Consider the following 14,091-nt stretch of genomic DNA (forward strand, 5'->3'; position numbering starts at 1 on the left):
GCTGAGGGAACTGGGTTTGTTTAGCCTGGAGAAAAGGAGGCTGAGGGGAGAGATTATTGCTCTCTACAACTACCTGAGAGGAGGTTGTAGGGAGGTGGGGGGTCAGTCTTTTCTGCCAAGTAACAAGTGATGGGATGAGAGGAAATGGCCTCAAGTTGCTCCAGGGGGAGGTTTAAGTTCAATATTAGGAAACATTTCTTCACTGAAGGAGTTGTCAAGTGATGGAACAGGCTGCCTAGGGAAGTGGTGGAGTGAACATCCCTGGAGGTATTTAAAGAATGTGTAGATGTGGTGCTGAGGGACATGATACAGTGGTGACTTGGCAGTGCTGGGTTAATGGGTGGGCTTGATTTTATGAAAAGTCTCTTTCAACCTAAATTACTCTGATTCTATGGCTGTGATTTGTTAGAATTCCTCTCAACTTCTATCATGCTGTACATGCCTGTTGCGTCTACATGGCAATGATGGATTAACTTTTTTCATGTGCATTTTAGGTTTCGGTGCTTAGTTCCTAGACTTTGTTCCCAATTTTGTTTACTAATTATCACCAATATGTATAAAGTGCTTTGTGTCTTCCACACTAGAGGACAATTATTCCAGATATGTAACCTGATCCTGGAGTTAATGTCATAGAGAATTATTATTCTAAGATGTACAACAACAACTATGATTGTGTGGTTGCTCTTTTCTTTCATGTAGATTACATGCAGCAGACTGGTGGCCAAGCACATCTGTTTTTCTGGATGACAGTGGAAGGATACCGAGTTACAGCACAGCAACAGCTGGAGGTACTTCAAAGCCGGCAGAAAGATGGAAAACATCAGACTAATCAAACCAAAGGTCTATTAAGAGCAGCTGCATTTGGAGTTTATGAGCAATATTTATCAGAAAAGGTTGGAAAAACTTCATTGTTTGGAATTTATTCTTTGTACTAATGCTTCTTTGATAGTTACGGCTTCGTTAATATGGAAAGGATGTGATGTAGCACAAGTTGTTTAAAAGTTGACATTTAGGCTATTACCTATGTATCTTCCCTCTCCTTATGTCAAGCAGTAAGAAAATGTCTTCCTCTTTTTTTTCCCCTCTCCGTTTAAAAAGGGTCATACTGGCACTGACTATCCTGTCAAATGCACTGAATGCATTCCTCAGAAGCTGACTTTCTAGAATAAAGAAAAACTAGAGAAAATGCGAAGACAGAATAAGAAATTATGTCCCTTTGTGTACATCCTCTTTCTTCTTTTCAGTCTGCCCTGCACCCCCTTAGCAAGAAAAAAAAATCCAACCCAGTATTTACACAAACTTGGATTAAAATTGGATTTTCAAATTAAATAATTTCCTGTGCCTCTCTACAATTATTTGTGTAAATTGCTCAGATATCACCACTGGCTGTCTTTCAATAGGCTAAGCTTGAATGCTTCCAGTAGTCTTGTAATAAGAGTCTTCTGTGAAAGAAAACACTTGTCAACTTGTGTTAACAAAGCACCTTTGTTCTGAATTTGTGCATGCATAAAAATCACCTCTCGACTCGCTCAAAAGCTTCTCTCTACAAATTATCCCTCAAATATCTTGTAGTGCTTCTTTTTGCATCACTTTATTTTTTTCACCTCAGCAGTCTGTTGTCATGGAGGTCTGTGCAGTGCTTGCTCTGATGGTTTTTTGAGCTGACTGAATACTCACCAGTTTGAAGTCAAGCCACCTAACACTAGGTTTATTCTAAAGCTGATAAACTCTGCCTTTCAGCTTGGCTAACAAGTGAGCTATGTTAGGTCTGTTTCAGTGCTGGTTCCCTGTGTCTGTTACAGAGAATGGGGAAAGTGTATGAACTTGGGGCCATGTTAAAGAATGCTGAACAGGCAGTGGTTTGAAATATGTCATACCGAGGAATGACTGGGAATCTGCTGGCTGCTGTGGTTAGTATGCTGGTAGTTGTGATAGGGTCTGCGTAAAAAGCCGCCATGATTACAGCTACCGGTAATCTCTGTGGAAATTGGCAGAGTTGACGAACTGTTAGCCTTTCCTCAGATGTTTCAGGACTTCATCCTTTTACTTTCTTACTGGCTTGTGCCTCATTTCTGAATATAGATCTTTCTGTTTATAAATAAAGAAAATCTGGGTTTAAGTCTGAGTTTATTTGGTGTAGATACTGCTTCAAAGTACTGTGTATATATTGTTTTTGAGGTGGTTCTTAGTATTTGATCCTGGAAATTCTGAGTTGTATTAAAACTCTGAGTTTACTTTTGGGAGGAGGTGGGAGTCTGACTTGTGTCATGTGTTTCAGACAGTTCTAGAGATGCTCATCAAGAAGAAACTCGGTTTTCTTAGAGAATTGCAGAATTACTGGATTTTTATTTTTGAAAATAGAAGCTTTCTTATTTTTATGTTGCCAAAGTTGATTTGGATTTCTATAACAGGCATCTCCAAGAGTTCATATTGATGACAATTTAGTAGCAAAACTGGCAGAAACACTGAACCATGAGGATCCAACACCTGAAATATTTGATGACATCCAGAGAAAGGTATACTCTATTCGCCCTGTATTTCATAAGAACTATGCTATAGAGCATTAAATGACACTACAGCCATTGAAAAAGGAGACAGGAGCTCAAATAACTGAAACCTAAAAACTGTTATACCGTTTTCCTATTTTTTAAAAGTCATACTCCAAATAGCCAACTTCTGCTTAGCCATACCTAGTCCATGGTTTTCAAAGCAGTAGATAGAAAGAGTGGGTGTCCTGTATGAAATTAATTATGAAGCACAATTTAGAATTATGGGATGATTATTTGTGCTTACACACCAATTTAAGAAAAGTGCTTGTGTAGAATAACTAAGTGGTACAATTTTGGTCCGGTTTTAGCTTTCTTTTTTGAGGTGGATGTAAGCCTGTTACCATATTCAGTTCTGTATCTCTTTCCAGAAGTTAATTTGAGTGTTCTGTTTCTGGAAGCCTACAGAGTGTAGTACTCAGAAGCAGCAAGTACAGAAGATAAAACAGTATTTTTACTACCTGCATATGTAGAGTTTGTCACTCCAGTATAATTTTGTTGATAAGTGAATTATTAATATTCTGGCAGTAGACTACATACCCAGTCTGAGAGGTTTTTGTTTTATATCATTAACTGAATGTTCTTGTTCATACTAAAAATTAGTGATATGAGCTGTAGAACTTAGAATCACTCTGTTGTACTTGAGGCCACCATTTAAGACTAGATAAAACACACCTTGTGAAATCTGTTGCCCAGAGTAGATTAAAGGGCCTTATGTGTGATTTCTGCTGAAGACGGTAAGTTTCTCATGTGTAACAAAAGAAATTGACTTCCTCAGACTTGCGTGAAAGTTTTTTCCATTCTTACCAGATGATAGCACTTGTGCAAAGTGTTCCATGAAAAAGAATCAATAAAATATTCTAGAGTTGACATATATATCCAAACACTATGAATTAATTCCCATCTGTGTATAGATACATGTGTGTGTATATATATATATATATACTGTCACTATATAGACTATAGATAACTTTTTAAGGTTGTGTGGTTAAACCTTTGTGAGGAAGGGTTATGCTCTATTGGCTGAAATGGAAAATATCAGGGGAGTAGTATGCAGTATCTTCCTTCCCTTCTTTCTTCTTGCCTCTCTCCCTAAGTGTTTGGAGGTCGATGTTTATAGTTTATAAACAATAGTTTATCAACGAAGAAGGACTCTGAGAGAGAACCTGTTGTGAAATTGGTAGAGATCAAGTATGTTTATAGTGCAATTAGGTAAAGAAGGGAAGGAGGAGACATTTATAGTGAACAGCTACTTCCCTTCCTATACGTGGATGACTCACTAATTAGATATTTTCTGAGACTTTATTATACTTATAGGGCAATTAGTTCTCATAAGATTTTTAAGAGTAAGCCTGAATTGAGATTTCACAAACTCTAGTTAGGGTTTGAAGGGAAACACAGAAACACATAATAGATTGGACAGATACACGTTGGTTAAGTAGAATTTATGAAAGCTGGTCTGAGTAATCGATAAATGTAGTAAGTATTTCTGAGGCTGGCATTTTTATTCCAATAAGGTGTATGAATTGATGCTGCGAGATGAAAGATTCTACCCTTCGTTCAAACAGAATGCATTGTATGTGCGTATGTTAGCTGAGCTGGACATGCTGAAGGATCCTAGTTTCAGAGGGTCAGATGATGGTGAAGGAGGTGAGCTCTATATCTAAGGCTGATTTCTTGGGACCTTTTCTTTACTTGTTTAGAATGAAAATAAGATGATTACACACACTGATTTAGAGAAATCAAAAAGTTCCTATATAATCTCTGATTTTTTAAGTAATGTTTCCTCCTTGTGCTTTTTTATAAATTGTTCTGAGTCAAATAGTTTTTTTCTGTAATAACTTCATTAATCTCATGTATGTTTTTTGTTAAGTCTTGTTAACAAGGGTGTCACTAAAATAAGTGTGGCTTTTTTTTATTTCAAAAACATTTGAGCTTCTTCAACATGTTGGGTTGTTTTAATACATAACTGTATTCTTAATCTGGAAATAGAAATTGAAAGTACATAGGAGATGTGGCTTTTTAAAACAATTAAAACTGTTCTCATTAACTGAAGTACAAATCTAATGGAAATTGTATAACTATTTCACAAATTCCTTAAGCAATTTCATGAGGCTATATAAGCTTAAAGTAATTTCTTGGAGAATTTATTTCACATCTATAGCTGTATAAACTTACATTTTCCTATAGATGTCTTTACTGGAAACTTGCAGTGCTTGTGTGTGGAGCCCAACATACAACATTTTGCCCAATACCACAATTGTCCAATATTATCCATAACAGTTTGTCCTTGAATTTTTATTTCTTGTGTGTAGCCCTGCACTGGAGAGCATTTCCTAACTTGTTTTTTTCCTTTCCCCTTCCTCACTGTTCCCAGAATCTTTTAATGGATCTCCTACTGGCAGCATAAATCTGGTAAGTGCTTGGATTTTTAAAAAATTATGTTGGGTTTTTTTTTTTTTTGCCCAACAGTAGAGGAAGTGTTATAAAATTGTTTAGATTATGCACGTTGAAGGTTTTAGGTCACTGCAGTTGAATTTCTGAAAAAGTTCTTGAATCAAATTAAAATACATGAAATAATCAATTAATCTGTAAGATAAAACTGTCATTTTGTGCTTTCCCCTATGTTTAATGGAATTTTGCGTTATTTCTCACAGAAGCAGTAATTATTTATAGTTGATTTATGCAAAGCATACTTTATTTTCCCTGTTTGTTTTTTTAAATAGATAGAAATTTGCAGTTAGGAGATAACAAATGAAAAGAAACCCTTTGAAACCAAAATCTCAAAAATATTTAATTCAAATAGACTGTAAATGAAGCATTTAATTAGATTTTTATAGGTTGGTTTTTATTTTTGAGTTAGGACTTGATTTGGAAACCTTGATTTGGAATTTATTGAAAAGACAAATCTTTGTTTAGTAATCTGACCAATTTCAAGTTCAGTTTTTGGTATTACTTTTTTAAGCAATTCTTGAGTGGGTCAGTTATCTTTTAGTTGTAGGAAATTTTGCAATCTGCATGCAGTTTCCTGGCTTATGTGATTCATAGGCCTTTCTAATTCATTCTTGGAAGATGCTATAGCTCCTTAGGAGTTCCGGTGCATTGGTTAGGTCACGCTTGCAGAGAAACAGAGTATATTTTATAAAGGAATATATTTAATATAAATGTAAATGTGTTTTGATGTGGGGGTGGGTTGTTCGTGGGGTCTTATTTTTTGAAGCTGGATTTTTTTTTTCTGTTTTCCTCTTGTTTACATTTTGAAATACAAAGAAAAGGGAAGGTGGTCAGTTGATACAGTTCGCACAAACTCCTATTAGATGCAGAAAGAAAACATAATTTAGCCATGTTTTTTATAAATTTATATACAATTCTGGTTGCTTTTCAGGAGACATTTTAATTGACTAATATCTTGAAGACCTTTCAAATGTCTCTTGAGTACTTTTTCTAAGAATATTCTGTCATATTGAAGTGCTGTTTTATAGATGGGGATTTGCCATTGCAGTGGCTCACCTGGTTATTGGTTATCTCCTGCTTAGTTTCACGTGGTCTTTTCAAATGAAGCTAGAAAGTCTTAAAGCCTTTATCAAGCACTGTTGCAATACAAACAGATATTTGCATGGGACATTTCAAAGTCTTGATTCTTGTTGTTGTGAAAAAGGATATTTGCAGAATACTGCATTTATTTCTATTTGCAGAATACTGCATTTATTTCTATTTGCAGAATACTGCATTTATTTCTATAAAGAGTGAAGAACATTCTAGCAGAAATGCATAATAAATCTCTATTTATGCAGAACTTCTTCTACTTTCTGGAGTCCGTATTGTTTAGGGTTTTCAGTGCTTTTACAGGTGTTTGATTAGTGGTAGATTAGTTTTTCCTGGCTAAATTCCATGTCAAGAGTAAATTTCTATACACATAGTTTAGCTCCCTTGCGTTAGTCAGTTGCATGAAGAAAAATAGACCTTGGAAAGGTTACTTCAAAGCTCAGAGGATTTCTGTACTTTCTGTTCTTCTGTCTTAAGATTAGGTTGTGGTGTGATATTTTTGCTTTTTAATTAACTCGTGTTCCTGTGTCTGTACCTAATGTCAAAGAGATTAGGTCATCTTAAATACACACTTGTATTATCTGTTCAGGTTTCCATTATTTAATTTACTTGTATTAATTGTTACTGTATAGTGAGTTGTCACAGCAGTTGTTTCCTAAAGTTTGTATTTTATAGTGCCTGCACTTCATACTTTCACTGCAAGAATGTATTTTAAGATTTTTTTGAAAGAGAGGATCAAAACTACTTTGAGGAAATTTTTTTTTTTTTACAAAAATATCTTGGCAGCAGAATGGCTTGGTTGAACTTCTGACAGTCATTAGTATATGTCAGCTTGAACACCATTCAATTAGCAAGAAAACTGAACTGTCAGAGTGGCAGTGGAGGGAGGAGGGAAAACAAGAAATAATGATGCCTGTAAAAAAATTGAACAGTACTTTAATGTCATTATTTCGTAGCAAAGTATTAGAGCAGTTGACTGTTACTTGACTTCCTTAGTAACATCTATTCCATCTTACTGATAACTTTTGATTGTAATCGCATAAGATTGTTTTATGAAACAGGAGTTTAGAAACTTGGTTTGTGTATATTGAGGTTTTGGGTTGATGCAGGTGTGGCACTGCTACCCAGTAGGTCCAAACTTTTTGTGGTAGCTCACGATTATACTGGCCATGTTAAATTTTTTAAAAGATAGCTGATGGCTGCGTATTCATTCTGAATGTGTATCTTTGAAGAATTTTAGAATTCCAGGGGGTAAAATACATAAAGTAGTTGGGATCCTAGTTCCTATGAATTTTACTTAAGTAGCTTCGTCTTTTCTTTTTTTTTTTCTTAACCTGGTAATTTAAGATACAGGTCATATGTTTAGTGGCCCATCCTCTATTTCTTTCAGTTGCATTTCCAAGTTTTTCACCCAACAATCTTGAGAGATTATGTTCAATCTTACTAGTCAGGTGTATTAATTTTAAATAATAGCAAAGCTTCTCTAAAGGACCCATTAGGCCTCTTTTAATTCCAAAAATTACTGAATAAGGAGACAGGGCTTTAGCCAGTTGAGCACGTACCTGTTTAATTCTTATGGGGAAAAACATTTCTGAGAAAACTGTTGGCTATGTTTTTACATACAGCAGGGAAATTCCAGGTTTACTGCACAGTAACACTTGTGTAGTGCTTTAAGTCGGTTGAAAGAAAACAGAATGATACAAAGATAAAACCAAAAGATCTGTTATACAACATCTGTATCTCCAGGGTTTTTTTTTTGTTGTTGTTGTTAATGCTCAGTAAAAGACTATTTGTAGCTATACCTCTATTAGATTTGAGGTATCAAATGAAAGTATGCTAGAATGATCACAAAACCGTGTGAAACTGGTGCAGGAAATGAAGGGCCCTACGCTCTGTGTAAATGAAAGGTTGTAGTAACCAGGTAATACAAACACTTATTTGTGTTGGTACAGTGCATTAAGCTATTCTGTTAGTGTAGTGAACTGAAAGTTGGAAAATTAAATATGATTTAAAAAGCATCTCTCAAATGAGATGTGTCTGTGATCTTACTCTCTGTTGCCTATTTCTTCCTTCTTCGTTCTCTCCCCCACCTTGCAGTCCTTAGATGACCTTTCAAATGTCCCTTCTGATGAGACGGTTCAACTCCATGCACACATCTCAGATACTGGTAAGTGAATCTGTTATGATGGCTGCTTACTTGTTTTCCACCATTTATCTTGATTTTTTTTTTTTTAATATTAAAGGCCCTTGAAATCCTAATCCTTTCTTTTATTTGTAAACCTCATTAAACATTTCAATTCATATTTCCCATGAAGTTCTTGTAATGGAAATCCTTACAGAATTGGTGCTGTACTTCACAGACAATATACTTGTGCTTAAAATAGAATTTAATTTTTGTTTTTTATGGTATTATTTTTACTGTCTCTGGAGAGTCATTAAAGTTAATATTGTGTAGCAGTTATTTAAAGATCAAATTCTGAAAGCCATCTCTCTAGTCACACTCTTGACTGTTTACTTCCTTTATATAATATTTTCCCATATTTTTTGTGCTTCTTTATTGACTTAAGATAGTGACTTCAGTTTTTACAATGGTGGCATTTTTGCTTATGTTTTGAAAGCAATTGCCTAATAATAATTGCCTAATAATAAATTAAAGGTTTACATGAACATGAATAACAAAATCTTCTCAGATATTATCTGCAAGTATTCCAGTTAGATGAGATTGCACTGGGTAGTTAACTGGTGAATTGACTTTCAGACACTTTTTTTGGTAGATTTTATTCTGCAACAGCCTTTAACTCTATGCATTTATATAGCAGACACATGAGCCGTGAGCAAGAATTCAACTACTTGACGTTTTAAAATCTGTTACTCCAACCCTGTGTGAGAGCGTGGTGTAATCCAAATCTCATGTAGTCAGTTGTCAGAAAAGGGAAAAAATAATTCCCAAGTTAAGTTTTGCCCTTTTCATTAAAATGACATGTGATACTTTTTATTCTGAATTAAACTTAGAAGTTTCATTGTTTTGATCTAAGAAAAAAGGTAAACTTAGAACCACATACAATTATAGTTACAATTTTGATAGCAACATGTATTGATAACTATCAGCTTGACTGATAATACTCCAGTTGAACAAGGGGATATGTACATGTTCATATGTTTGAACAGGAAATACAAGTCCCTGCTTTCTGGATGCTACAGGCAGCAGGCACATTTTGCATCTGTGTGCAGGCTCCTTTCCTCTGCCCTTGACTGCCCTTTACTGTGCTTGTGGGGTGTATACAAGATTTCTCCGTAATCTTTGAATGTTCATCTTGTCTAGGGTTGGAAGATAAATGCAGCTTGAAATGCTATGACATAAGGGGACAACTTTTCTTTCTGCCACATTGTCATGAAGCAGTACTCGTAAAGGTGCAATTTAGCAGCATCCCTGAGATGTGGCTGCACAGCAGAGTGGTCAACTCGAACTCAGAGGATAGGGTTTGCTCAACAACTGAGGAACCAGTTTCCTGGCTCCATTCTCTGGGCAGTCTTTTGGCAGCATGCTGACTGCTTGCTCTTTTCTCTTGGAGTTCAGCATTCAACATTCTTCTTCTGGAGGGTTGATGTCAAAGATAAGATGCTCTGTGCACCTTGCTAGTGAGTAATTCTTACATTGTCAGCAGCTGCCTCTGTGCTAGAGGTTTTTCTGTATATTTTATGGAGTGTGATTGCATTGAGAAATTCACAGAACTTGATTTAAAAATATTTGCATTTAGCCACTGGAAAACTGTGGTTACTGGGTATTGGCTCAATACTTTGAGTACAACATGTTACAAATTTAAACAGTGTGCAGTGCAAAAAATATTGGTTCTAGGTTATTCTGCAGATTAAATGGAAGTTTTTGAAAAAAGCTCTGTGATGGAGGAATGTCCAAGAGAAATATTTAGTGGAGAACAAAAGAGACTTGCTTCTATTTAAGATATTCCATTTATAAACTAGTTTCTCCTTAAATGTGTGTGTACACACTCATAATACGCTATATATATATATACATGCACATATGGAATACATACTTATGTGCATATGTATAGTCTCTGATTTAAATAGTGGAGGGTATTTTTTATCTTACAGTTAATAACAAACAGCTGCTAATAACAGAACTGAATGCTTACATCTTGCTAGCGCTGTCTTTTTTGTATTTACAGATTTTTGTGATGGACAGACCTATGATTAGTACTGTGCAGACTGGAATTTCTGGTTTCACAGTTGTCTTTCACCCATATCTTGAGTTCTTTAGGTTAAAATTACTTATTATAAAATCAATTTACTATTCTTAAGTTGAAACCTTTTTTGTTTTGTTTTGTATGTCAATGAAACCTATCTAAGGCTGCTTAATTTCTATTTTTAAGCTTACATAGTAAGTTTCTGGAGGCTATTGCCTATACAGTGTTTTGGATAAAGGGATGGCATACTCTTGTGCTTGCATGTCCATTTTTGTGTCTCAAGTCTGTCATTCCGGACATTTCTTCGCTTCATATCTCTGTCCTTTCGTCTTCCTTCTTTCTGTTTGTTCCTTTTTTATTTTTGTTTTTAAACTACTAGTCTATGCTGACTATGACCCATATGCTGTGGCAGGAGTGTGTAATGACCATGGCAAGACATATGCACTGTATGCTATCACAGTCCATCGGCGAAGTCCAAGCAGTGAAGAGACATGGAAGACATATCGGCGCTACAGTGACTTCCATGACTTTCACATGAGGATCACTGAACAGGTAATTAATCTCATAAAAAGCTTTCAAGGTTTCTTTGAAAGGTGCTTTTTCTGTGTGATGGTATGGCGTGAGTATTGGCTTTCTCAAAGTGACTTAAGATGTGGAGTTACAGCACTACATTATTTTCAATTAAGTTTACTTTTTTTACCGTATGTTATTTGTACCGAGCAGATTACAGGTGCACGTTTATATAGTATAGTATCTGATGGCTGTATAATTGCTCTAGCAATTGGAAATGGAAGTTAGAAAGCTAGCCCCTCCTCACTTTACTCAATTTTACTTTAAATCTCGTATGGAGGTGCTATTGGTCTCAAACAGTGGCATATTTTATTTGTTATGTTTGTCACAGAGATTAGGAAATAAAAACTGAGCTTGGGAAATAAGTAAAAAGGATCAGCAAGGTCTCAAAAGGGACAGCTGTTTGCAGTTCAGTTTATTGCTGTACTTGTTTTCTCAGACTCTTAACCCTCCTAAAATGAAAGAAAAAATAAATAGAATCTTGTAATTCAGCTGGTAAAAAGTGCAACCCGCTGACATGAAAAAGTGTCAAAAATGCAGTGCTTTTAAAAGAGGGTGAAATGCTTTTAAACCAAACCTTTGGAGAAGTCAGATTGGTCTGTATAACCTTTGAACTAGTCAGAAGTGTTGGATTACATCCCTTTACTCTGCGAGGCATAGAGAACAAATTTTGTGCAGGTAGATTACTGTCGTAAAATGGCAACAATAGTAAAAATGGAAAAGACTTTATTAAAAAGCAACTGTTTTGAGTATTTGTATTAATTATAGACAAAGTCTGACTTTCCTTGGAATTCTGACTTTCTTTGAATTTCTAATTACCTGCTGTCAGTTAATTTGAAATAATCAATTTTTGTACTTTTCTTCAGACTGACTTTTTTTAATTAATTTACTGTTTTGAAGAACCCCTGACCTGTTGAAACAGATGTGGGTTCCCTGACCTTATAATGAGCTCATGTTCTGCTAATAATGGGGCAATCATTTAAAACTGACTTACCAGTAAATGACTAGGAAAAAAATGGCAGAAGCAAAAATTTTCAAAGTATGAAAGCTCAGAAATTTCTTGTTGCTAAATCTGAGTTCTTTGAATTTACAGAAAATGGAAACGTTATCCTTCTGCATGAAGACTGCGAAAAATTTCTGCAATGTCTCAAACTTCTAACAATCTTGCTTTGTTTTGACAGTAAAATAGACATTCCTTCTGAGTTTACGGGCACAGGAATGTTACTGATACATAGAATCATAGAGTGCTTTGGGTTGGAAAGGACATTCAAAGGTCATCTAGTCCAACCCCCCTGCAGTGAGCAGGGACATCTTCAATTAGATCAGGTTGCTCAGAGCCCCATCCAACCTGACCTTGAATGTTTCCAGGGATGGGGCATCTGCCACCTCTCTGGGCAACCTGTGCCAGTGTTTCAGCACCCTTACTTTAAACAACTTCTTCCTTCTCTCTAGTCTAAATCTTCCCCCTTTGAGTTTAAAACCAACACCCCTTGTCCTGTTACAGCAGGATACACTGAATACCCTTGTGTGCTTGTCTGAGACACTTTTATTGATGTGTTAAGGATAAAGATTTGAATAATTTATTTAAAATCAATAGGAAGTCAGAGATTATTGTTTATATTTTTCAGAGAAAAGAGGTACTTGGTCCAAGATGGAATTGAAGTCGGCTGTATAGAGGATCTCTATGAGGTTTTTTGCTTAAAGTACTGCTAAAAGATTCACACCAGTTTTAGTAATGTAATATATATCCCTGGAAGTAGGTATCTGTACTTAAAATAAAGGGTTTTCTTTGCTTCTGTTTAGAAACAAGTATCCAAATAAAAACTAGACCATCTTGTGTTCAGTTATTTTTTCACACAATCTATTTGTAAGGGAATTGGATTTGTAAAATTGGAAATAGTTGTTCTTTGGTGCTTCCTCAGGCCAGGAGTGCTATGTGAGCTTTGTGACCTTCTGAAGTTTAATCATGTCTTTGCAAAAAGACACCTTGCAGAGACTGAATAAGATCAGTGTCTCATTAAATCTGTAATTTCATAATTGTCTTTAGACAGAGAAGGATATAACCTTTTTCCAGGTTGTTTTTTAAAGCCTAGATAATATGCCTTTCTCTTTATCCTCTTTAGAATATTATTTATTATTTACAGGAATTCTGGGTTCTATATGTGGATAATCCTGATTCTTTGCGTTTCATTGTTGTCACTTTGTGCATTGTAGCAGATACATTCAACTTTCTTAAGTGTTAGGGCTTCTTCGAACCCTGCCACTTCCCTGCAACACCAGTTCTTTCTGTGAAAGTGGACCAGTGGAAGACCTGTCAAGCAATGCCAGTCATAACTATCACCTGGAGAAAAGGCACAGGTGATGGCCTGGTATCACGCACAGTTTGACAACCTATGTGTAAACTGGGTATTGCCATCCAATCCAGGTTTGATCAGGATTTGCAAGTTCTCCAGATGTAGTCTCATCACTCTAACTTCTGCACAATAGTACATGATAAATCTTGAACCTAAACCTTTTGAACAGGTGTGATGACAGGAGTAGTTTGCACACTCAGCTAGTCTGTATTTCAAAAGTGAGTATCGTGTGTGTGTGTGTTCAGAAGTTAAACTCTGTCCTTGGCAGTATTCTGAGAATTTTCATGCATTTCTTCTTGACAGCCTAATTTTCATTTTGGCTTCTCCAAGGAATATGAGTTGTGGGCTTGATGCAAAAATTTTTGGTCAGGTGTTATATGGTAGATAAGAACAGGTGAATATAATGACCCCTTTATGTGGTGATTTTTTTTCTAGTTTGAAAATCTTGCGAATATACTGAAACTTCCTGGGAAAAAGACATTTAACAATATGGACAGAGAATTTTTGGAAAAGAGGAAGAAAGATTTAAATGCATATTTGCAGGTAAGCTGTTGCCGGCTTTTTTGTGTTCCAGGTTGGAATCCTTTTATTTTTTTTGAGGTAGAAAATTTGCTAGCATGTTTTTTCTTTAAAAAAAGCTGTGATTTAGGTGGTACACACTCTCAGCATACCATAAGAACTTCGTATTATCTAATAAGTTTTCTTTTTTTCCACCATTTTGGTTTATTTTCAGATGGTTCTGTCTCCAGTCCTCTGAGCCGATGAGGTTTCAGCTGTGTTGATTTTGAGCTCTACACCACTTAACATTCTTCTGTTACACTCATGTTTGTGGTTACTTTCTCTTGTTCTGTTGCATAAGGATTGGTGTGG

The 14,091-nt window shown here is 35.6% G+C and overlaps 1 protein-coding gene across 1 annotated transcript in view; it reads left to right on the forward strand.

The window, feature by feature from the left end:
- The window catches only part of SNX13 (sorting nexin 13), a 44,547-nt gene that overhangs the window by 20,593 nt on the left and 9,863 nt on the right, over positions 1-14,091 (forward strand). The window contains exons 12-18 of the mRNA XM_010138772.1: positions 700-893; positions 2,412-2,516; positions 4,064-4,196; positions 4,924-4,961; positions 8,190-8,259; positions 10,677-10,849; positions 13,657-13,764. Coding sequence (XP_010137074.1) covers positions 700-893; positions 2,412-2,516; positions 4,064-4,196; positions 4,924-4,961; positions 8,190-8,259; positions 10,677-10,849; positions 13,657-13,764 — 821 coding nt within the window. The remainder of the gene's footprint in view (positions 1-699; positions 894-2,411; positions 2,517-4,063; positions 4,197-4,923; positions 4,962-8,189; positions 8,260-10,676; positions 10,850-13,656; positions 13,765-14,091) is intronic.

This window comes from Buceros rhinoceros, unplaced genomic scaffold (genome assembly GCF_000710305.1).
Source record: "Buceros rhinoceros silvestris isolate BGI_N320 unplaced genomic scaffold, ASM71030v1 scaffold1726, whole genome shotgun sequence".
Lineage (NCBI taxonomy): Eukaryota > Metazoa > Chordata > Aves > Bucerotiformes > Bucerotidae > Buceros > Buceros rhinoceros.